Source organism: Astyanax mexicanus, chromosome 3, assembly GCF_023375975.1.
Source record: "Astyanax mexicanus isolate ESR-SI-001 chromosome 3, AstMex3_surface, whole genome shotgun sequence".
NCBI lineage: Eukaryota > Metazoa > Chordata > Actinopteri > Characiformes > Acestrorhamphidae > Astyanax > Astyanax mexicanus.
This window is the reverse complement of record NC_064410.1, coordinates 64,089,516-64,114,510: the sequence shown is the minus strand read 5'-3', so window position 1 is coordinate 64,114,510 and position 24,995 is coordinate 64,089,516. Positions and strand designations below refer to the sequence as shown.

Here is a 24,995-nt window from a genome sequence, read left to right as displayed (position 1 = left end):
GAATTCTAAATAATTTATTTTATTCAGAAATTAATAGATCTGTTACAATCCATAACATATTTCAGACCACAGGCCAAAATAACAGGGATTATTATTACATTGCATATAAACATTTTCAAATATATTTACAGTTGTCATAGCACAATATACTGCAGAGTGAATTTGATTAATTCACGGTGGAACAGAAAAGGGGATTTTTTTTATCATTTGCTATAATTTGAGGATTTCAAAAAAAATAATTATATGGAAAACATGGCTCACTATGAACATGTTTATCAAACCAAATAGAGATGCACCGAAAAAAATTTAAATCTTTGTCAGAAACTGAAATCTAACAAAATGAAACAGGTTGAAACTTGTATTTTCTTGCTTTTTTTGTCTAGTATAAACGTACATTCGTCTTGCTTTTTAAAGAAAAAGCAATTACAGAATTACAATTTACCTCAGCAGTGCTATTTTAATTGTTAATAAAAATCCTAAGTTTAATTGAAAGTGGAATGTACGCAGAGAAAGGCAATCAGGGTTAAGGTAAACCAACAAATGCTAAGTTAGCTCAGCTAGCGTTATTATTCTAGCCCTCTACAGCAGTACAGCCTGTATATTTCACTTAGTTTATAAAGAGGTAGTGAACTGAGTAAACTGATAGCGAGCTGAACTAAGTGATGCTGAACTCAGTAAAAATGAACTTAAACCTGCCGTTTGTTGGCTCACCCTCCTGGCTCTCGCCCACACTCCCTGCCTTGAATTGCACGGGAGCCTGGGGAGGTCTGGGGAAGTCATTGTTCAGTATTTTCGGTGCATCTCTAAAACCAAACTCTGTTTTTAAGCTCATGTAATGTTCAGAAATGTGATCATCTTTACAATATCTTTACAAGTGCTGTTTACAAGACGTGTGAAGTGCAACCGGTTATAAGTGTGCAAATTCCAGCCTTCGTATGTCCTGTACCATCATTCTACAGACTGTTCCCACCCCAGTTCCTGGTTTCTGGCCTGAGTCCTGGTGATGTCGGTGAATCAGTGAGTCACTGGCTGTCCAATAGTCTCTGATTTGATGGATGACAACCCACAGCAGAAGTTTCGAGTGTCAAGTGCCGAGTGGCAGTCGCTCAGGTTAGTTTAGCGAAGCGTCCAAATCACTGGCGACTCTTAACAGCCACTGTTGCGCCGGGCGTACGCCAGCCCACCCAGCAGGTACTCCATCTCCCGGAAGCGAAGAGTGCCGATCGAGATGGCCGAGTCTCCTTTCTCCTTGAAGCCGGATTTTTCGTAGAAAGGGACGAGGAACTCCTCGCAGATAAGCAGCGCCCGGCGCAGGCCCGGCAAACACCGCAGGTACTGCAGGTAACGCCACAGCAGGATGGAGCCCTTCCCCTGCTGCCGGCAGTGCCGGTGCACCGACAGGACGTGGATGTGGACGGTGGGCGAATCCGGCACGTGGAGGGTCATGGCCTCCTGATAACGTACAAAAAAAATGATGAATAATGTGTAACTTGTTCTCACAGCCTACAACAATGTGACTAGGCAGTCAAATTAATGCTAGGACCCAATAGACATTCAGAATTCAGACTCACAAATGAGTAAGTAACCATTTAATACACTATAAACTATAGAATCTACTGAATACATTTTATTTAGGAAATTGGCACTCTCTTTGTTTGGGTAGAGTTCGCTCCATATTCTAAATATAATATTAAATCTGACCTAAATTGAACATCTATGACAAACGAAAAGAAAAAAAAAATAGATAAAGTCGGAGTTAGAACTAATAACCGATCACACCGTGCCAGCCGGGCGGGGAGATTCACGTCACGGCTCATAGCCCCATATTCTTAATATTCCCAGTCTTTTAATTGGTAGTCAATAAACTTTTAAACCAACAATGAACTTATCAGCTTATTATAACCAGTGATGGTAAAGTTACTTTGAAAAAGTAATCCGATTACTGATTACTGATTACTCCTTTAAAAAGTAACTTAGTTACTTTATGGATTACTTGATTTTAAATGTAACTAAGTTACTGTACAAGTTACTTTATTAGTTACTTTCAGCAGCTGCAGACACCACCTCCCGCCGCGGCGCCGCCTTAACATAAAAACTATAACCAGTTTTGCCAATACTCCCTTTATTGGAAAATGCATTTTTAACAGCAACAATTTATCTCTAGACATTTAAAGTTGAACTATTTCCTAAAAAAATACGTTTTTTAAATAAAAATAAAAGACAATTTCTCTTGAATTAACTTAACATAATTTTTTTTTTTATAAAAAATTAAATATGGTCTTTCTTGATTTCACTTAACATAAATACTAAAGAAAGTCTTTCTTGACCTGAAATATTTAACCCTGTAAAACTGAACATTGAACTTGTTGTTCTCTGCAGGGCAGCAAGGAGTGGTTTTATAAAACAGAACCGTGTATATGGTCTAGACCAGGGGTCACATATATGCGGACTGCGGTCCGGGTCCGGACCCAGACGTTGTCCAGTGCGGACCCAAACCAATAAACTACTGAAAAGGATTTAATTTTGACAGCGTTCATTTAAAGCGCCAGAACTTTTCTTGTCTTTACGGTATACGCGCTCTGCGGCACAAAATCTTCAAACGCTCTCCTCTGCCAATCAGATCTGTGCAGAACGCTGCCCTGGCTAGTGAATTGGGACGCGGCCGGGAAAAAAACGCCTTTATAAAGAGATAGGGAGCCGAGAACTGGCGGAAAAATGAGAACAGGCGGAAACTAAAGACACGCCGAGCGCGAGAGAGAGACAGGGGAGGATTGTAAAGGTGACGGGAAAGGGAGCGGTGTGTGTGTCTGTGTGTACTAAGTAACGCGTTAGTGACATCACTGATTATAAGTAAGGAATCATTTAATACAAATGGTCAGTTCACTGTAAAAAAAAAACCCACAAACAACACATAGAGAATCTACTCAAATAATAGCGAGCGCGATTAGTGCGTAATGCTCATGCTGTTCCAGCAGTGCTAGTAGGGAGCAGGCTTAGGGCTGGGGCGGTATTGATTTTTTATAACCGCGGTAAAAAACTAACGCATCACCGCGATATTGCGGTTAACCGCGAGACCCCAAACCACCCCCCCCCCCAAAAAAAAAAAAAAATAAATAAATTTATTGGTAACAAATCTTTATTCTTCAAACCATACAGCCTACATACAACCTCTACATAAACCATAAATACAGCATAACAAGTGAACATATGCTGCCTGTATAATTCGTCATTGTACAGCTAACCTGTCTTTTTCCGAGCAGACTTTTTGAAAGAGGAGCTTGTCCGCCTCCCCCTTCTCCATCCATAGATCTATTTTAGGGCTGGCCCGAATAGCGGGTTTGAGCTCAGGATATTCGGCAGTAATTGGTAGCAAATATTCTAATATTCGTTTAAAAAAAAAAGACGAATTAATCCACAGCAAAATTTTCCACTGACCCCCGGCCCCGAAAAAAATATATTTCTCACCCCTTTCCTCGGGCCGTTCGGGCTCAAGGCTCAAGAAGTCTGTGATAGGCGTCTGTTTTTTTTTTTTTATTCACACTCTTCTTATTTCTCATTAAATATCTACTAGATACAGATTATATCTGTACAGTATCATTTATTTCACTTCCCTCCTGAATATTTGGAGTGCATTATGTCTCCTTATGTTGTGTAGTTATGTAGTTTTCACCCCAGAATTTCTGCTGCCTCACACCAGGCTTCGGCTGCATCGCAGGGCAGGAGCGCAGCTGCGTTACGGCTATTTCGTTTGAATTGTGCAGTGCAGAGTATTACAGATTTTGTATTTTTGCACTTGGGCTATTAGCTCAATATTAAATATTTCGTTTGTTTATTAATTATTTTATATTCTTAAACCATGTTAAATTATATTCGATTGGAGGAAATTAATTCAGACATCATTTCTTTTTTGTCCCGTTACCGTTCCGCAAAAAAAATCCTTCTTTTAATCCCGCATCAGCCCGCCACATACACAGTTTTGCCGCACCTGCCCCGCGGTCCTAAATAAATTTAATAAATTACATTTAGTGCTTAAAATTAAAAAAAAAAAAATTATTAAAACCACGCTGAATAGTGCGGTCACGTTTTTTACCACATTACAAAAAAAAATCGGTGTGTGTGTGCGCGTGTCGGTCCATTCTCCGCTCCTTTTTTGTGCTTAGGGTTTTTTTGTTGCGTGCATGAGAATCACTGCGTGATTATTACAATTTTCTTAACTATTTATTAATGTGCTCCCACATCCTCTGGATTGATTAAACTCCTGTTCCCGCCAATAACAATTCAGTTCTGTCTGTGCCGCAAGATATCCTGACGGGACCCGCGTCATATAATATGTTGATTAAAATGTCGTGACGTTAAGAAATCGGCTCGCAAGAGACAACCGACCAAAAAAAAGACATTAGTTCCATTTTAAAATAATAGAAACCTGTCCTTTATGTTTGACAATTTTTGTTTCACTTTACGTGTCCTTACTCATCTGAAGTTTATTTATCTGAACTGAGTTTTATATGGTTATATTTGTAGCGGTTCTGAACTCAGTTCCGCGTGCTGTGAAAGAGACAAGGCGCAGCGCATTTTACCTCAGACTTGGTCAGATAACAACATTTCAGTAAAGATGGTGGTTATAGTTTTATATCATTGCTTTGCTGTTTGAACTGCACTTCAACCAACCTTACTATTTTTACCAAGACTGAGGCGCAATGCCGCGCGTTCTCCGCGGAGCTCACGCAGAACAGCCAGCAGCCAGACAATGAATTAATATATTTTACTTTCTCAAAATGTCAATATTAGTGCTGCTAATCTTCACTCTCTTCAGCAGCCTCAATGGAGACGAAGTGAGCAGGAGACTCCAGAGCTGTTCTGACCTCAATGAGTACCACGCACGGCGTTTTGCTTAACCCATTTGCTGCCGCGCCAGTGCAGCGGCAGCACAGATAAATGACAAAAAAATTTATATTCGATATTATGAATTTTGAGATCGTTTGACACCAATATCTATCGCGATCAAAATATATTTGATATATTGCACAGCCCTATAGTGTAGGACTTACACTTGACATATTAATACTGAATTCACCACAGTTGTGCTTATATGGAGCATTTTACTACCGCTCAAAACGCAGTCAATCAGATTTGACAGCCATAAAAAAATGCGGTAATGACGGTAATGAGCTCATCACCGCGGTGACGTCCCATAACCGCGGTATTGCGGTAATAAAATTATCGTCACAGCCCTAAGCAGGCTACAGGCCAATAATACTTTTACATAATATTTCATGTAAAAATTTGTTGAAGTAGAGTTCACCCCATTTTTTGTTCTCCCCAATTTATCTGGCCAGTTGTCCCACCCATTCAGCTGATGGTTGTATATCGTCGCTGTCCAATAAAAAAAAAAAAAACAAGTATCTCCATTTTTGGCGATTTTTGGTTTACTACACTATTAGAACAGACAAACTGTCTCTTGCACTGTGCCAAAATTCCTTGATGAACGGACCAATAGTACCAAATGCACACGTGGTACTGTGCATGCGGGTCCCAGGGGATGCAGTCTGCTTTAGGGCATGTCAGTGTGTTCAGTTCAAAGTACGTCTTTGCTATTGTAACAACAGGAAAAGTATGCCATGACCAGCTCAAAACACACAAAAGTCAAGTACTAACTGTCTTAATTAATCATGGGTGTGGTTAATTTTGGGCATAATGTTAAATAAACCAATCAGCATGTCTCTTACTCATCATTCCCTTCTTTGGTGGATTGCTATTGTAACGGTGCAGCTACCTGGACGTGTTCAACAAACTCTTCTCAGCAGAGGAAACTGAGCTGCTGGTTGACGCTGTGAAGGAGCTCCAGCAGCTCATTTACAGGAACAGCAATGTTATTTTATTTACTATTCTGTTTATTGTTGATGTAAAAGTTGCTAAGATAGCGATGAACGTCTGACTGCTGGCGTCTGTCTAGGTTGTATTCAGTCAGTGGAGCTCCTGTGTTTTCTGTTACCAAGATAAACAAGTAAAACTCCAGAAATGTACCTGAACAGATGTGAATTTTGTGTCGTCACAGTATTGAAAATAACCTGTTTATCGCTATCTCTGCCTCACCTGTGCCAGTCTCTCCTTGTCCCAGCCCGATCCTATGATGAAGGCCACCAGCTGCCCCCCCTCAAACCAGCCCATGGAGAGCTCGGGACACTGGCTTAAAAAGCTCAGCACCTCGTCCAGCGTCAGCGGGCACTCTCCAGACACTGAGATAAAAGCTGAAGGACAGACAGACAGAGAGAGACAGACAGACAGGTGTGAGGAGGGGATTCACTGAAGGAGGATGAGAGGAATGATGATCCTGCTTTCATACACTAACAAACATCGGATTATCTGCAGATCAACCAAGAGTTCAGCGTCTGTCTACAATCACATTACCCTATCGGCCGTACGTAATCCGCTTTCAGTCTTTCGGAGAGAAACACTGATCACACAAAAGATTGGGCACCCTGAAGACATTTTTACACGTGACAGTAAAGACCAGACACCTGCTGAGAGCTTGCACCAAGCTTTAAGTGTTGGTTATATTCTATTTAACCTCCTAAGTCCCAGAGTCCACAAATGTGGACATCAAATCTTATGAGGCCATTATACTGTCCTGTCACCTAGCGGTGGCAGAAGAGTTTAAAACGATACAGTTTCGTTCAGATTCTGTTTAGAAACTTAAATAAACATTATATAACAAATTTTATTTATGTAATTTAAATAAACATAAATAAAATTTAAATCATTTTCATGTGAAGCAGCTTCAAAAGAGCCATATTGCACAAAAGGGGCTCAATTGTTTGTTTCTACTCTTGTTTTGCACTAGATGTCTTCATGTAGTTCTGGAAAAATAATTAGCTTATAATCTTATTATTTCATCCCTTATGAAAAGAAGGGAAGTATACTTCAGAGCATCAAAAATATGATCAAATTAGGTAAAAAAAAATACTAAAAGTACATTTCCAGTTTAATATACTTTATGAAAACACCCATTAAATATACTTTCTCTGTATTTTCATAAAACATGTTTTTAAGCAATATGCTTTTATTTATACGTTGTGTTAACAGAAAAAAATATATAGTGGTATTATATACTGTTTTTTTCCAGTATCATTAAAGTGAAAACAATACGTGCATCAGTAGTACATTTACAGTATACTTTAATATATTGAAAATGATGTTTAAAAAAACAAATACTTAAATCTACTCAATTGAAATATACTTAAATTACATTAAGTTGTTCCAAAATAGTACATTTAGTTTGTATATAGGATGTATTTTAATTTTGATTGCCATGTTAAGGATACTTTTAAAAGGTATACTTAAATGCATTTTCCTTTTTTATTTGAGGGATATTACATTCTTGCCTGGTAAGATACAAATCTTGAAACCTGCAAAGAAAATTTGCCTATTCTAAATAAACACTGAAAGTCTTATTCTTACACTATTTGTATATACATTTCTGGAAACAAAAAATTGATGAGTTTCTCTGATTTTACCAAACTGAAAACCTCTGGAATATAATCAAGAGGAAGATGGATGATCACAAACCATCAAACCACCAAACTGAACTGCTTGAATTTTTGCACCAGGAGTAAAGCAGCATAAAGTTATCCAAAAGCAGTGTGTAAGACTGGTGGAGGAGAACATGATGCCAAGATGCATGAAAACTATGAACTATTCTCTAAATGAGAATATTTTTATTTGTAATTTGGGAGAAATGCTGTCTGTAGTTTATAGAATAAAACAACAATGTTCATTTTACTCAAACATAAACCTATAAGTAGCAAAATCAGATAAAACTGATTCAGAAACTTAATCTTTATTTTTTCATGATTTATCTTTATTTTTTTATGGTTTAATAACGACTGAAATATACATAAACTGCCCTAAGTTGTTCCAAAATAGTACATTTAATATGAATTTAAGTACATATTTTAATTCTAAAAAGTATGTAATTTTCCATGTTAAGCATACTCCACTAGTACACTTAAATGCCCTTTTTTACAAGGATGCAAAGTAAATGTGTCTGTTTTAAATCAACACTGATAGTGCTAAGTTCAGTGTTTATTTATAACTACAAACACTATTTAACACTTCTTTAATAAATGTACTGTGCAGGTTCACAATTTAGACCTTTTTGAACTATTGTAAAGTATTATAGGCTAGGGTAAATTGTGGTGAACCACAGGGCTCTATTTTAGGGTCTATGAAATTGATGAATATAACCCTGTCATTAGCAAAATCAGACAAAACTGATTCAGAAAATGTGCTCTCTTCATTTTTTCCAGAGCTGTATGGTTTAATAACAACTGAAATATGATTTTGCCTTAAATGGTTCCAACATATTTTCATTTTAAAAAGTATGTATTTTTCCATGTTAAGCATACTTATAAAAAGTATACTTCAATGCATTTTTCTTTTTTTCTTTTTAAGGATTATAACATTCTTGCCTGGTACAAATCTTGAAACCTGCAAAGTAAATTTGCCTGTTTTGAATCAACACTTTCTGTGTTGTTCTTTATTGAAACATTACTTTAATGTATTATAGGCTATTGTAAATTGTGGTGCACCACAGGGCTCTATTTTAGGGTCTATGAAATTGCCGCTATTGCAGTGCGTGTACACCTCACCTTCCCTCTCGATCTCGAACACGCTGATGGCGTCCTGCGGCGTGAGGTTGCGGAACTCGCTGGCGGGCAGGGTGTGCCGCCGCTGCCGGAGGGGGCTGGATACGCTGATGGGCGTCTTCAGGTAAAAGGGCTTCAGGAAGGGAGAGCTGCTGACTTGCTGGGCCATCATCCCCGATACACTCATACACACACGGACTCGGCCTGAGCTTCAGAAGGAATTGAACCGTTGAACCGATGAACCAGGATTCGCACAGTTTCAGATCCCAGTCTGACCCTTCTGCCTCGGCTCTGGTTCTCTGGTTCTTGGGGTAGGGATTCTCTGGAGTGATCTGGATGGTCTGGATACTCTCGAACACTCTCTTCACTCTCTCGCCAAGAACAGGCTAAACTCACTCTTCTGACCCCTGGCCACCTCACTCCTCTACTTCTTCTAAGCCCCTCCCACACCTGAACCATCCATCCATCCCCAGCCGTGCCCTCACCGGACCCCTCTGCTGATCTGATAAAGCGCTGTCCTCTAAAGCCAGATGGACGAGGGTGCACGTGAGTGAGGCTCAGTGTCTCCAGGTGTCCGGTGAGCTGTCTCCTGCAGCTTACCAGGCGCTAAAATGCTAACGCTAAACCCCAGATTCAGATCAGTCAGCCGGAGTAGCTCTAAACCCCAAGCTGGAGCTAAAAAAGCATCAGCACTGTGTGTTCTCTTCTCTAAAATACTTCTGTAGAAGTTTAAGAAGCATCAATTTAAGCTTTTTACTCTTTAAGTAAAGAAAATAAAAAGTAAAAGTAATGTAAAATTCCCCCAAAACACATTTTTCTAAAAGCCATGTAGACTATAATGTTCTATTAAAATATTAACGTTGATAATATAATTTGGGATGCACTAGGCTGTTCCCTAGTGTTTTAGCTGCATATATGAGTCCACGTCAGTTTCTGAATCAGTTTCTCTGATTTAGTTATTTATAGGTTTATATTTGAGTAAAATGAACATTGTTGTTTTATTCTATAAACTACAGACAACATTTCTCCCAAATTACAAATAAAAATATTCTCATTTAGAGCATTTATTTACAGAAAATGAGAAATGACTGAAATAACAAAAAAAAAAAGATGCAGAGCTTTCAGACCTCAAATAATGCAAAGAAAACAAACAAGTTCATATTCATAATATTTGGTGGAATAACACTGGTTTTTAATCACAGTTTTCAATATAAATATAAAATTAAATCAGGACAAAGCCAAAAACAACTAAGCGCTAGATAATATTCAGTGTTGAGATAGATAACTCTCCAGTTAGTTTTGTAAAATTAATGTAATATTTCTAATTATTAGCACAACTGGAGTATTACAGGTGTAAATTAATACTATTCAAAGGGTTATTTCCACATTATTGATAATATTGCAATGTTTCACAGTGTGTAAATTAATGTGCAGCTATGTATTAATATGTGTATATGTTAATTTTAGAGGGGATTTTTTATTTTTAGAGATTTTAGAGTTATCACGCACGGTATCACGCTGGTTAGTTGGTCAGTATCTGGTAGATTAAGAGTGAATAATGGGTTATTAAAGGCTGTTAATAGGGGCGGTATAAATATAAATGAGGAGTACTGGAGAACCCAGTAAATTAGGAACATGTGTACCAGTACAAGGCAAAACACTGACCATTTTAATTCTAAATAGACTTTTTTTCTTAAATCAGATTTTTATTGGTATTGGAAAAAAAACATACATAAGTTTTACACATAGTACATTTTCCAGTTTTAATATAACACCAATAAATAGATACGAAATACTATTCATAGGACTTTCTGTAAATATTTCAGTAAAGCTGCTTTTTTATTAGCTGAGTGAAGCGCTATGAAATTAAATGTGATCTGCACAAATCTTTACTTAAAATGTACAAAAAACAATCTAAAACAAAAAATCATATAATAATAATTTAAATTTGTATAAAGCCATTCACAAACCAAAGGTCACTGTACACTGAAGGGACAAAAAACTATTTACAAAATCGTAACACATGGACATAAAGGAATAGTGAGAGGTAAAAGAGTTTTTGTTTATGGCAAACAGCAAAACATTTATGAGTGTATGACTTAGTATTTTGTTTATAAGCGATTTATTATCAGTATTGTTCATTGTATATTAAATCTGATGTCCATACATTTTGGGATTTGGGTGATTTAGGGCCCTCTCTGGTTAGAATGGGTCAGAAACTTCACTCCTTCGTTTCTTTGGTTTTACTATGGGTGAATGGAGGAGCTACTGAGCTCTGAGTTTCCTCTTCTGAAGTCCCCGTTGCTTCACCAACCGTTCGCGTTCAGTAAAACTGAGCCGGATCCTCTTTTAGAGGCTGTACGTGTGACGTAAGTATGTAAAGACGTCTGACGTGACCAGAAGAAGAAGAACTCCAATGCACTACTTTTTAGAATTAATATATTATTAGGATAAGCAGGGATGGTGGTTTCAGCACACTGGTACCATTAAACTAAATATTTTATCCATATTCTTCTCCACTCAGAAATGCTTCTGCTTTCAGTTTAGAAACTAAATAATACAGACTGATACTTTAAAGAATCTTGAAGCAGTCTTGCATATAGTGACCATGCAAGATTCCCAGTCTTTGCAAAATCTTAGTCTCTGACTAAAAAAATCTGTGACTCTGTGACGAGTCTTTAGATGTGAGATGGGGTCAAACTTTAGACTTTCAGAGAGTGTTTTTTTGAAGCCTAGTGTATGGTTAGCATTAGAGATCGACCCGATCTGGAGCTCGAATGTAAGTGATGAATTAAGAATAAATCCAAGGTTTTAACAACTTGCAGTGATTTGATAGGCACGTTATTGACGATTACAGTGAGGTCAGAGTGAGTGTGAACCTTTGAATATATAATATGACATATATTTGTAATTATCTATTTATTTGGTGGGTGTCCCTTATTTTCATTTCTGAAAGGTGGCAGGCAACCCTAGTCGTGTACATGGAAGCTGAGTAAACTCCACAGACACTACGTGACAATACCTATGATCGGAAGGCGAAAATCGAAGCGAAGTTAAAGAAAATATGCCTGCTCATATATTCACATAGGCGTGTTCGGCTTTGAGCAATGCTTGTGCATTTTGTTTCATAGGAATTATGTACAGGTCTTTAACATTCAGCACTTAACTCCTTGCATGGTGGAATTAAATTCTTCATTTCTGTTGAATTTTGACCAGATTGACAATACTTTGGAGAGGCACCAATGGCTCAATAGACCTGTCTTGTCTAGGCCTGCCATTATAACAATTTTTTGCAAATGATATGTTGTCCCAGAAATTATTGCAATAAACGATATTGATAACATTTTAAGAACATTAAATGGCACTAATATAATGATAACATAATATCGTACAATAAACAGACAATAAACTTTCCATTCCTTTTCACAGGCCTAACTGTGGAACCCGAAAAGTTCCCAGCTTAAACCAAAGTAGGTTATAGTCATAAATAATATATAAATGTACAGTATACATACACATTGCGAAGTGCAGAGGCAACACGGACCTAGGAGATACTAAAGTTAAGCGACTAGAGCCGCACTGGGCCGTTATTATCTTTAAGTTTCTTTTGGGTGCTGATTTTTCAATTTTTCCTAATAAATGTACGTTTTGAGTTCATTTACTCCCTGTGTCTCTGTCTCTGGAAGGTGTTGGTGTTACTTGGTGTTTAGCGTGATATGTAAATGCATATTTCCATGACTGCTCTCACTTGTGTCTTACCATTGTATTTAAATGCCTGAAGCTTTTCTCTCTGAGCATTAACATGGTTTCTCTCCAGTGTGAGTTAGCTGGTGTCTATAGAGACGACTCTGTTGAGTAAAACTCTCCCCACAGTCTGAGCAGTGATACGGTTTTACTCCAGTGTGAACACGTTGGTGTTGCTGGAGAGTACTCTGCTGAGTAAAACTCTTCCCACACTCAGAACAGTGAAATGGTTTCTCTCCAGTGTGAATACGCTGGTGACAATAGAGACCACCCTGGCACTTAAAACTCTTCCCACACTCTGCACACTGATACGGTTTCTCTCCGGTGTGAATGCGCAGATGTTGCTGGAGACTCCCGTGACGAGCAAAACTCTTCCCACACTCTGAACACTGATATGGTTTCACTCCAGTGTGAATGCGCTGGTGAGCTTTGAGACTACTCCCTGCTGCAAAACTCTTCCCACAGTCTGAGCAGTGATACGGTTTCTCTCCAGTGTGAACACGCTGGTGGCACAGAAGAGTATTCGGATGATTAAAACTCTTTCCACACTCTGAGCACTGAAATGGTTTTTCCCCAGTGTGAATGCGCTGGTGTGCTCGGAGATTATTCGGTTGATTGAAACTCTTTCCACAGTCTGAGCACTGATATGGTTTCACTCCAGTGTGAATGCGCTGGTGTGCATTGAGATCATTCTGCTGATTAAAGCTCTTTCCACATTCTGAACAGTGATACGGTTTCTCTCCAGTGTGAATGCGTTGGTGGCGCTGAAGAGTACTCTGAAAATTAAAACTTTTCCCACAGTCTGAACAGTGGAGAGTTTTCTTGTCTGTGCTTTTCTGCTTTTGTCTGCTAGGTGTAGGAGAGGATGTTGGCTGAGTATTTAAGATTAGTATGTATTCCATGTTCTCCCCTTTGTTCAGCAGCTCAATATTTGTGAAATCTTCTGAATCTGTATTTGTGAAGCTAAATTGTCTCTAGGTAGGACAGCTGACACCAGAAGCAGAAGAAAATTCGGAACACGATGGCACTTATTTCTGGAAAAAACAAAGAAAAGAAAACTTCAGCTCAATTCAGAAAAATGCAAGATAATCCCAGTTTGGAGGTTAAAGTGGAAATGATGAAATTAGACAATTCAGGGATGAAACTAAATTTTATAATAGACAGAGAGGTTTCTTATGCACTGCATTAATTGAGCTGCTACAAGCATGAATTACATTACCAAAGGAGATAAGTGAGCCCATTTCAGAAGTAACATCACTAAATCACTTTATAGCTTATACAATAAAGTTTAGAGATGGGACATTTACAGGAATCACAAAAGGTTTCCACTCAGAACAGGCCTTGCCATGGTCAACCAAAAGAAGTAGTGTTTACAAGCTCAGCGTCATATCCAGAGGTTGGCTTTTGATAACAGACCTATGAGTGCTGCCAGCATTGCTGCAGAGGTTTAAAGGGACAGGGTTAAGCCTGTCAGACTGCTTAGACCACACTCTGCACAGTGTACCAAACTGGTCGGCATAGCTATCGTCCCAGAAGGGGGCCTCTTCTGAAGCTGATGCACAAAAAAGCCTGCAAACAGTTCACTGAAGACGAGCAGCTTAAGGACAGTTTTCCAACATGATAACGACCCCAACACACACCCCCAAGATGCCTTGCTAAAGAAATTGAGGTTGAAAATGATGGAATTGGCCAGGCATGTCTCCACACCTGAACCCTATTGAGCCTCTGTGGGACATCTTCAAACAGAAAATGGAAGAGTGCAAGATCTCTAACATCTACCAGTGGCAAACTGTGAAGCTCTAGTAAAAACCATGGCGAAGAGATTAAAGGCAGTGCTGGAAAATAATGATGGCCACACAAAATATTGACACTTTGGGCACAATTTGGCCATTTTTGAAAAAGGGTGTAACCAGTTTTATTGCTTGCTGTTTTAACATTAATGGCTGTGTGTTAAGTAATTTTGAGGGAATATAAATTAACACTGACTATTTACATTGTATACAAAACATTTAGCAGCTCAATTTAATCCTTTAATCCAGCAGACAGGAGAATTATTCCCTCAATAAAGCAACAGTCAGGGTTTATCAGTAGCCCCTAAATCTCCTGTTCATCTTAAATAAAGCAGAATGAAAGTGTTGAACAGAGATAACTAGGAGAAGATGATCCTCCAGCTCCTGGATGAAGCTGCTTGTGTGTGATGTTCTGAATGTGAGTCTAAGAGTAAATGCAGAGCAGTGTTTGTGTGAAGAGTGGAACATCTCCATACCTGCAGCAGGTGAGCTGATGGTGTTCCTCCAGCAGATCAGTCTGAGTACAGAGGTGTGGAGCTGCTGCTGATCAGAGCTGGATCTTCTGCTGCTCCACTTTACTGGAGACCGGGGGAAACCTGCAGCACCCTTCCATTATTCACCTACAGAGAATACAGTCTTCATTTTAAACAGCAGCAAACATCTGTTCAACCCGCGCTCTAACTATTAGAACATGTTCAATCAATACTGCATCACAATGACTTTATCACCTGATCTGATCACATCCAATCAACAGCCCTGAATCACCTGAACCTCCAACAGTCTGCTGCTGCTGCTGTTTCTGCACTAAAGACCCGCAGCTGCAGAACCCCGGAACTCAGCCAATCACATCACTCCACTGCAGCTCAGGAGCCAATGGCGTTACAGCTGAAAACCAGCAGACAAAATAAAAGTCCTGCAGCGCTATGAGGCTTAAACACCTTGCTTCACACTTTCTGTCTGTCCATCAAACTCTAAACATAAACTCAATATAATTACAGCTCTGGGGAAAAAATGGAACGACTTTCTGAATCTTCTATTTATAGGTTCATGTTTGAGTAAAATGTATTATTTTAGGCTTTAAACTACACACATAATTTCTCCTAAATTCCAAATAAAAATATCATCATTTAGAGCATTTATTTGCAGAAAATGAGAAACGGCTGAAATAACAAAAAAAAGATGCAGAGCTTTCAGACCTCAAATAATGCAAAGAAAACAACAAGTTCATATTCATAAAGTTTTGAGAGTTCAGAAATAATCAATATTTGGTGGAATAATCCTGGTGCAAAAATTCAAGCAGTTCAGTTTGGTGGTTTGATGGCTTGTTATTATCAAACTTCCTCTTGATTATATTCCAGATTTTTTTTCAATTTGGTAAAATCAAAGAAACTCATCATTTTTTTAAGTGGTATCTTATTTTGTTTCCCCAGAGCTGTACCATATTGTAAAAACTATCCTGTATGTCGTTTATATCCATTGAAAAACAACTCAATGTTTGATGATTTTTAGTTTACTACATAATTTAAACTGTCCCATACACTGTGATAACATTCAGACTAATAGAAATTCTCCAAAATTACCCGAAATTAACTCTTTTTACATTGGCATAAATTAAAGGTTAAGAAAAAATGATCTCTCTCCACACTTTATTGTAAGGTTTATAAGTTATTAATATTAAATAAGCTATTTTTTTAAAATAATTAAGTCTTAATGTAAGTTTTAATGTACAAAGTCAAAACAATATGAACTCCTTCTTACTCCTCCTTATATATATTATCCTCTCTAAAATACCTAAATCAGTCAGTAACAAGTATCATTTCACCTTTTATCAGCTGGATTAAATATTTTGGGGTAAAAAAATTACAGTATGTCAGGGACATCATCTTTTTGAATAAAATAAGAGAATGGTGTGTAAATAGTGCTAAACAATACAATGTTGTATTTGTGTAACATTAACAAAATATGACTTTTTTTATTTTTATGACAAAAAATTTTTAAGAACACACACGGCGTTGGTGGCTAACTAGCAGCTGACAGAACTACCTAGCTAACTGGCTAATTTATCTGGTTATCAATATATAAAAATCATCTTAAAAAATGTATGAGGAGAATATTGTACAGTACTTGCTGACTGTAGTTACTGATCTGATGAACATGAAGTTAGAAATCATTCACTTTAAAACTTTCTTTACTTTATTTCAAATTAAAAAAGTTTCAGTGCTGAGACTAACTAGCCTGTTAGCGTTAGCTAGCTACCGATTACAGAGTCATAATAAAGGACTTGGCTATACACTTCATGTCTATATTATTTCATTTTCATTAATTAAATATTAACATTTCTGAGAAAATAAGGCTCCTGATCACATAATACATTTAGAACCAAATTTAATTAGAATAATATCACAAACTAAACTTTAGCTAAATTCAAGCTAGCTAACGTTAAGTAGCTTTTCAGCTAACTTTACTGCTAATTTAATAATATTAACATTTTATATTTATTATTTATGATTAATTATTAGCACAACTAACCTATTACAAGGTAAATATATACTATAGAAAAGTTTATTTTCACATCGATATTTGCTAATTTAATAATATTAACATTTTATATTTATTATTTATGATTAATTATTAGCACAACTAACCTATTACAAGGTAAATATATACTATAGAAAAGTTTATTTTCACATCAATATTATTTAGCTCAGATGTGCTAAAGTCTAGCTGTGAGGTAAAGTTTATTTTTTCAGGAGGAGTGTGGAGCTCAGAAATACAGAAATATACTCTTAATTTCATAAACTGAAATATTCTGTTCAAATTCTACATAAAAATGTTTCATATTACCATATTGTCTGGTGGTTTTAAGTGTAATTTATTTTACATAAAGTATACCTCTTTATAATCTATTATTAAACTATGTGTAGAATAGATTATGTGCTATTCAGCTTGTAGATGTAGTGAGTGTACAATTATTTATATATGCAGATGTTCCACAGTGTGGGAATTAATGTGAAGTTATTTGTAGAAATGAGCAGTTAATTTTAGAGATAAATAAAATATATAAATCTGATTAGTGGGTGATTGAGGGCTGATAAGAGGGGGTTATAAAGTGCAAGAAAAGTATAGATAACACTCCTGAAGAACCCACACTCTAACCAGTACACTCAAAACTTGTTTGGTAACCAGCAAAGCAATGACCATTACAATTTAAAATACATATTTTTGGGTGAAACTTCACAAAAACAGGCAATATTTTCGTATTTTATATTATACAGGCAAACATTTTTGGCACTATCCCGATTGTTTATCAGTGTTAAGAGGTGATAGGAACTGATAGGTTGCTGTAAAAAATAAGAATATGTGTCTCAAATTTGATAGTTTAAATAGTTTTCTTAAAATACACAAATCTATCTAGGTATAACATGTCTACAATTACATTTTCTGGCTTGCAATACACCATCCTAATCTCCACTAGCAATGTTTAATCTCTGTGAGAAATAAATCATTATAATTTAATTTCATGTAACTCATTTAATGACAAATTTATATAACAATAAAGACAACATACAGACTCCCATCCTTCGTTAAATAGTGTTTCATATAACATGCATTGACAATATGGCTGCACACACAAAAGAGTTTTCATTGGTATGCAAAAAACATCTCTGATTGCACGCAGTGGTGGCTCATCAATCGACTATCGATAACAAATTGTGGGTTCAATACAAGTGCTCGGGCAAACCACCACAGTGATGGTAGCACGGATAGGTAAAAGCGGAGCGCAAATTCCACCTGTGCTTCCAACACAAGCATGGTTATCATGTACATTTGTCAGTGTTATTTAAACACATTTTTTTTTGGTTTAATTAAAAAGCCAGCGCTAATCTAATACCAGAAAATGCACTTTCATTCTCTTGATCAGATTTTTCTTCATACCACTTTGTAAAGTCAGCTGTGCAAAGTACAATATAAATACATTTGACATTAACTGGAAACAATTCATAAGTACACAAGTCTAACTCTACACAAGTCTTAAATTAAAATGTACAAGACAAATCACATAACACATATTGGTACAAAAACTGCTTATGGTATAAACTAGGGCTGCAATGATTAGTCGATATAATCGACAATGTCGATAAAAGAAATTTGTCAATTATAAATTTAGTTGTCGACTAATCGTTAATTTTTAACAGTCCTGCATTACACAAAGTGCTGGGAACAGAAGTGCAATGGAAGATGGGTAAATGGCCCATTCACACAGTTTACACTCAACTCAACCGTAGTCTGTGTTTCCAAAAGTGCTTAAATACAACAGATTACATATTTAGTCACTAAATAACAATACTTTTCACAATTAAACAACATCTAGACATTTAAGTGCCTTTTAAATCTCATGCTCAGCTTTTTTTAATTGTTTTTGGAGATGGAGGACATGGCAGAAATAATTGTTGACTAATGGACTAATCGAAAAAATAATCACCAGATAAGACGATTACTAAAATATTCATTAGTTGCAGCCCGATATTATAAACAAGTTAGAGTTTATATTCTCTGCCCAAGCCTGACCCGATGCCCAACCCGAACTCAGGCCAGGTCGGACTGAGATTTCCCACAACTTCTCTCAGGCCCTGTCAGGTTGGGTCCAAGAAAATGGTCTGTGATGAAGGCCTAGTCTTTTTTTTATGCTATTTTTATTTTATTTTATATAAAGCTATGGTGTAATGTTCATAATATAGCAAAGTAACAAATCACACTGTAATCATTTGGTTGCTGCAGGATCAGGCTTGGGTGGAACAGACTGTGTACAGGTTTCGGGTTGGGCTGGATCTTTTGGGTCCGATCTAAACACTATAACAGGGAAGAAATTTGTTAAATCTGGGTGGGGATGTGAAATGATTTTAGGTGCGTGAATGCGTTGGTGAGTTTTGAGATTAATGTGTTGAGTAAAACTCTTCCCACACTCTAAACAGTGAAACTGTTTCTCTCCTGAGTGAATGCGGAGATGTGTTTTGAGATTACTTTGTGTATTAAAACTCTTCCCACAGACTGAGCAGTGATACGGTTTCTCTCCTGTGTGAATGCGCTGGTGTGTCTTGAAATTACTCTGTGTAGAAAAACTCTTCCCACACTCTAAGCAATAATAGGGTTTTTCACCAGTGTGAATGTGCTGGTGTGATTCCAAATTACTCTGGTTTCTGAAATGTTTTCCACACTCTGAACAGAAATACGGTTTCTCTCCAGTGTGAATGCGCTGGTGTCTTTGGAGACCACCCTTTTGAGTAAAACTCATCCCACATTCTGAGCAGTGATACGGTTTCTCTCCTGTGTGAATGCGCTGGTGAGCTCTGAGATGATTCAGTTGATTGAATCTCGTTCCACACTCTAAGCACTGATACGGTTTCTCTCCTGTGTAAATGTACTCGTGTTTTTGAGGAGTAACCTGTTGATCATAACTGCTCCCACAGTCTGAATACTGAAACAGTGTCTCATCAGAGTGAATGCACTGATGTCGATCGAGAGTACTCGGCTGAATAAAACTTTCCCCACAGTCTGAACAGTGATATGGTTCCTCTTCTGTGTCAAAACTCAGGTATGTTTTAAGATGAATCTGTTCAGTAAAACTAGTCCCACACTCATAGCAATAATACACTTTTTCTCCAATGTGAAGGCGCTGGTGCGCTTTGAGAGTACTCCCTGCAGTAAAACTCTTACCACAGACTGCACAGTAATACGGTTTCTCTCCAGTGTGAACACGCTGGTGGCGCTGGAGGTGGCGCATCTGACTGAAACAATTCCCACATTCTGAACAGGGGTATGGTTTTTCTCCAGTGTGAATGCTTTGGTGGCGCTGGAGATTATCTGGTCGAGTAAAACTCTGTCCACATTCTGAACAGTGGTAACTTCCCTTCTTATCTGTACTGTTCTGGATTTGTCTGCTAGGTGTAGGAGAGGATGTTGGCTGAGTATTGGAGATTTCTCTGGATTCCATGTTCTCCCCTTCGTTCAGCAGCTTAATATCTTTGTGAAATCTTCTGAATCTGTATTTTTAAAGCTAAATTGTATCCAGGTAGGACAGATGAAACAGGATGGTATTCATTTCTGGAACATAATACAAGTTCAATCTAATTAGCACAAAGCATAAATATGAGTATACGAGGAATTTATCACAGGCTAGACAACTAGAACAGATATTACGTACATGTGAAACACATTTTTAAAGCCTAAAGAAAAAAACTATACCTATATCACTTTTTTAGTTATAAACACTTGTGCACCGAGCTCAGGCTACCAAACATGTTTTCTGCGTGGCAAATGGAAGAACGACCTTTAGTGCTTGAGCATCTTCTCTTGAGTAGGAGAAGATGATCCTCCAGCTCCTGGGTGAAGCTGCTTGTGTGTGATGTTCTGAATGTGAGTCTAAGAGTAAATGTAGAGCAGTGTTTGTGTGAAGAGTGGAACATCTCCATACCTGCAGCAGGTGAGCTGATGGTGTTCCTCCAGCAGATCAGTCTGAGTACAGAGGTGTGGAGCTGCTGCTGATCAGAGCTGGATCTTCTGCTGCTCCACTTTACTGGAGACCGGGGGAAACCTGCAGCACCCTTCCATTATTCACCTACAGAGAATACAGTCTTCATTCAAACATCTGTCCAACCAATGTTTAATCAATACTGCATCAAAATGACTTTATCACCTGATCTGATCATCAAATCAACAGCCCTGAAACATCTGCACCTCCAACAGTCTTTTGCTGCTGCTGTTTCTGCACTGAATATCCCCAGCTGCAGACGCCGGAGCTCCGTCAGCCAATCACATCACTCTACTGCAGCTCAGGAGCCAATGGCGTTATAGCTGGAAATCAGCTGTCAAAATAAAAGTCCTGCAGCGTTATGAGTCTTACTTTGTTTTACACTTCATATCCATCAAACATTAGAATCATTTTACTAAAGTTTTTTTTTTTTTAAACCAAGAAAACGAAATTACACTGAATCAGTGTTTAATTTTACATCATTATATGCAGCAAATCAGTGCTGATCTCTGATGTTAGAATGTATTCATTTGTGCACATCAAAGGTATGCTGATTCAACAATGATTCAATATTACTTTAGATAAATGTAAACACTATCACTGTTGAGAATTTTATCATTATATTAATATCTTAATCCATATTGTTGCCAGGAGGCGACAAATGAAAAAAAAAATCACAGTTTTATTTAGTAAAGAAAATAAATAAATAATTGTTACGTTTTATGACATTTTCTGACAAACAAAAGAATGTTAGCAAAAAAAAAAAAACATTAAAAGAATAGTGTAATAACCATAAGGTGGTTTGTTACCTGAGGACAACAGCATGCCATACGGTTTAAACGTGTTTACTGACCTAAATGGACAGCAGCACTAGCAGTTTCTGCAGATAAACACAGAAATACATATTTCTCAGTATTAGTTGAAGAAATAATCAATTAGAATGGCCCAATGCAGAGATGACTGAGCATAATTTAGTAACAGGCTTCAGCACTGGTAAAATCATGTAGATTAGCTACACATGCAGTAGTGGAGATAGCTAAAGTTAGCTAACTGAGCATCATTAAAAATCGGTATATTGGCTTTTTTTTTTTTCTTTGTGTGAACACGTATTCCTGCTCCCAACTGACCTAATACAAGTAAGTTAAACACAAGGACCTTAGTACACTGTTTAGTCTATTAAATTCTCCAAAACCCCGTTTTATACCATATATTTTTAAATAAACATTTTAAATAAGGAGCTTAAAAAACTTACATCGCCTCTAACTGCTTACCCCATTGTGCTATTATGGCAAAAAGAGGCACACACTACAGAATAAGAGTCCCCCCTTTAAACATAAGAGCCCTGAATGTTTCTCATATATTATAAACATCCTCTCAACAGCCATCAGATACTGACCAGCAACCCCAACCCACACATCACTATACTCTTTATTTCATTATACTCTACATTTAACTCCAAAATTAACTTCTATATGCTACAAATAACTGCACATTAATTCCCACACTGTGGAACATCTGCATATATGTTTTTTTCTACTCACTGCATCTACATGCTGAATATCACATGATCTATTATTTACACAGTTTTAAAATAGACTATAAAGAGATAAATGATGAGATAATCTATGTACACATAAGTAACAGAACGACAGAATTAAGATTATGGGATATTCTTCCATATGATTAAATATTTATACACACACTCCACACTCCTCCTGAATAAATAACTTTACCTCACAGCTAAATAATATTAATAATGAGGAAATACATTTTTGTATTCATTCATTCATTTACACTTGTAACAGTCCACTTGTGCTTATAATACATCATAAATATTAATTTAATATTATTAAATAGTGATTACGTTAGGTGGAAAGCTAGCTAGTTTAACCTTGAATTTAGCTAGTGCTCAGTTTTTGGCTTTATCACACACAGCATTAGTGGCTAACTAGCAGCTGACAGAATGCTAATGCTACCTAGCTAGCTGGCTAATTTATCTGGTTATCAATATATAAAAATCATCTTCAAAAATGTGTGAAGAAAATATTGTACAGTACATGCTGACTGTAGTTACTGATCTGATGAACATGAAAAATTAAAAATTTTCTTTACTTTATTTCAGTTTAAAAAGGTTCCAGTGATGAGACGAACTAGCCTGTTAGCGTTAGCTAGCTACCAATTACAGAATCATAATAAACAACTTGGCTATACACTTCATGTCTATATTATTCCATTTTCATTCATTAAATATTAACATTTTAAAAAAAAATAAGGCTCCTGATAATGGAATACATTTAGAAACTAAATGTACTAAGCGCCAGATAACCAGTGTTAAGCTAGCTAGCTTTGCAGCTAACTAAGTTAGTTTATTCATATTAACTTGTAATATTTTTGATTAATTATTGACACAACTAACCTATTACAAGTGCAAATGAATACGATACAAAAGCGGTTATTCTGAAAATAACTGAAATATTCTGTTTCAGTTCTACCGAAGAATATCCCATCATATCAGATTGCCTGGTGGGTTAAAGAGTGAAATGTTAGTGTAAGTTGACATAACATTTAACTCTTTATAATCCATATAAAAGCATGTATAATAGATCATGTGATATTCAGGATGTAGATGTAGTGAGTGTAGTAACATGTATTTATGCAGATGTGTATAAATTAATGTGCAGTTATTTGTAGAACATAGTTAATTTTAGAGTTAAATAAAATATATAAATATGATTAGTGGGTGACTGAAGGCTGTTAAGAGGGGTTTATAAATTGTAGGATAGTATCAAAACTCCTAGAGAACCATTTCTGTGTAAAACACCACAAGAATATGCAATATAAAATATTTTTTGACTTTATCTCTATTTTTCAATTCAATTCTTCAATTCAATTCAATTCCCTTCAATTCTTTACAGGATGGCGCCCTCTAGTGTATTCTTTTTTATCCACCGTTAGACCATTTATATCAATGTGTACAAAGATGCCTAATTAATTTTTTGTTGTAAAAATCTAGGAAAACATATTTCAAATTCTACATGTATCATATTTTTCTTAAAATACACAAATCTAATAAAATGTAATGCAACTATAATTTATAATCTGTTTAAAAAATATTACTGCCGATTGATACATAGCCTTCTCTTCAAAGGTCGACTGTCCCAGTGACCTCACAACTATTCAGCAATTAATAATAATATACTAATAAACTTTATTTATATAGCACCTTTCATACATAAAAATGCAGCTCAAAGTGCTTCACAATAAAATTAAATAAAACAGAAAAAAATTTAAAGTAGTATAAAACAAATAAAACTATTAAAAAGTAACAATTTAATAAAATAGTAGTAAATAGGATACTTATATTAAAATAAAATATAGAATAAAATAAATACAAAAAAATATCAAATAAAAATAAAAACAACAAAATCAATCAAATAAAAAAATTAAGTTTAAACAGAACATAAGCTAGTAGAAAGTTAAGCTAAACAGGAAGGTTTTTAGCTGCTTTTTAAAGCTAGTAACACTCGATGCCTGACAAATATTAATTGGTAAAGAGTTCCATATTTTTGTAGGGTTGCACTTTGTCCATAAACAGGCACCACGATTAGTGCTAAGAGAAATCCCATTCATACAGGCGTCAGTGGTTTTTCTACTCATTAATAATTAGGTATCTGAATGAAATCAATCACAGTTTTAGTGGCAGTGTTCTGTTGGATTGGGATACCCTGTCAAACAGTGTTACCCTAGTGTATATTTAAAGGTAAGAATACAAAAAAAGCACCATATGAGAAAATGCTCCTGCAGAAGAAATCCTGGTAGGATATTCAGATAGGCTAAATTACTGTATCAGGTAAATTATGGTCATATAGGTGATTAGAAACCGGATAGAAACTTATTATTAGTTATTAATTTCACTTCACTATACTTTTTCATTTGTCATTTACAGTCTTTAACATTCAATCATGTGGTTTAATGCACCCAAGGAAAACAGTATTATCATAAAACCTCCTTATTGTTTATAACCTTGAATATTATGTATATTAATTGTACTTTTTTGGTATCTAAAAAAAATGAAATAAATAAATAAACAATTACTGGATGTATACAGTTTATTTCTAGTATTTATTTAAACATTCAGTGTTAAACACTAGCAAATTTACAGATTTTTCTTCTTAATATAGTCTTCTGCCTGTAAAGTTGCTTGGTGACAACATTAGTTGTGTAAAGTGCTATAAAAATAAACTTTAATTGAATTCAATTATTTGAACTATACAAAAATAAAAAAAA

At 36.4% G+C, this 24,995-nt stretch overlaps 3 protein-coding genes across 19 annotated transcripts in view; all 3 read right to left on the bottom strand.

Moving 5' to 3' along the window:
- Positions 1-175: 175 nt before the first annotated feature.
- aanat2 (arylalkylamine N-acetyltransferase 2) lies at positions 176-9,782 on the bottom strand. Its single transcript, XM_007238204.4, has 3 exons — positions 8,649-9,782; positions 6,094-6,248; positions 176-1,452 (listed from the first exon to the last, which is right to left on the bottom strand). The coding sequence occupies exons 1-3, from the start codon at positions 8,830-8,832 to the stop codon at positions 1,147-1,149; spliced, it is 645 nt and encodes a 214-aa protein (XP_007238266.2). The 5' UTR covers positions 8,833-9,782; the 3' UTR covers positions 176-1,146.
- Positions 9,783-9,926: 144 nt separating this feature from the next.
- LOC107197114 (zinc finger protein 239) overlaps positions 9,927-24,995 on the bottom strand; it is a 52,559-nt gene continuing 37,490 nt past the window's right edge. For 5 of the 11 annotated variants that reach the window (XM_049475609.1, XM_049475612.1, XM_049475613.1 and 2 more), the window contains exon 2: positions 9,927-13,423. In XM_049475609.1, the coding sequence (XP_049331566.1) occupies positions 12,443-13,291 (849 nt within the window). In that variant the 5' untranslated portion in view covers positions 13,292-13,423 and the 3' untranslated portion in view covers positions 9,927-12,442. Of the gene's footprint in view, positions 13,424-14,655; positions 14,800-14,907; positions 15,027-20,651; positions 20,792-20,873; positions 20,993-24,995 lie in introns of those variants that run through there. The other 6 variants (XM_049475611.1, XM_049475610.1, XM_049475608.1 and 3 more) reach the window with 5 other exon arrangements.
- LOC103028932 (zinc finger protein 664) overlaps positions 17,691-24,995 on the bottom strand; it is a 59,020-nt gene continuing 51,715 nt past the window's right edge. For 6 of the 7 annotated variants that reach the window (XM_049475591.1, XM_049475586.1, XM_049475588.1 and 3 more), the window contains exon 2: positions 17,691-20,281. In XM_049475591.1, the coding sequence (XP_049331548.1) occupies positions 18,942-20,171 (1,230 nt within the window). In that variant the 5' untranslated portion in view covers positions 20,172-20,281 and the 3' untranslated portion in view covers positions 17,691-18,941. Of the gene's footprint in view, positions 20,282-20,651; positions 20,776-24,995 lie in introns of those variants that run through there. The other variant, XM_015602705.3, reaches the window with a different exon arrangement.

Bases quoted from the DNA above. Each gene is read 5' to 3' on its own strand.
- aanat2 (XM_007238204.4), bottom strand. From the start codon at position 8,832: ATGAGTGTATCGGGGATGATGGCCCAGCAAGTCAGCAGCTCTCCCTTC. The intron at 6,249-8,648 runs GTGAGGTGTACA...TCTGTCCTTCAG, and splicing joins GTTCGAGATCGAGAGGGAAG to CTTTTATCTCAGTGTCTGGA. The intron at 1,453-6,093 runs GTGAGGCAGAGA...GTACGTTATCAG, and splicing joins ACAAGGAGAGACTGGCACAG to GAGGCCATGACCCTCCACGT.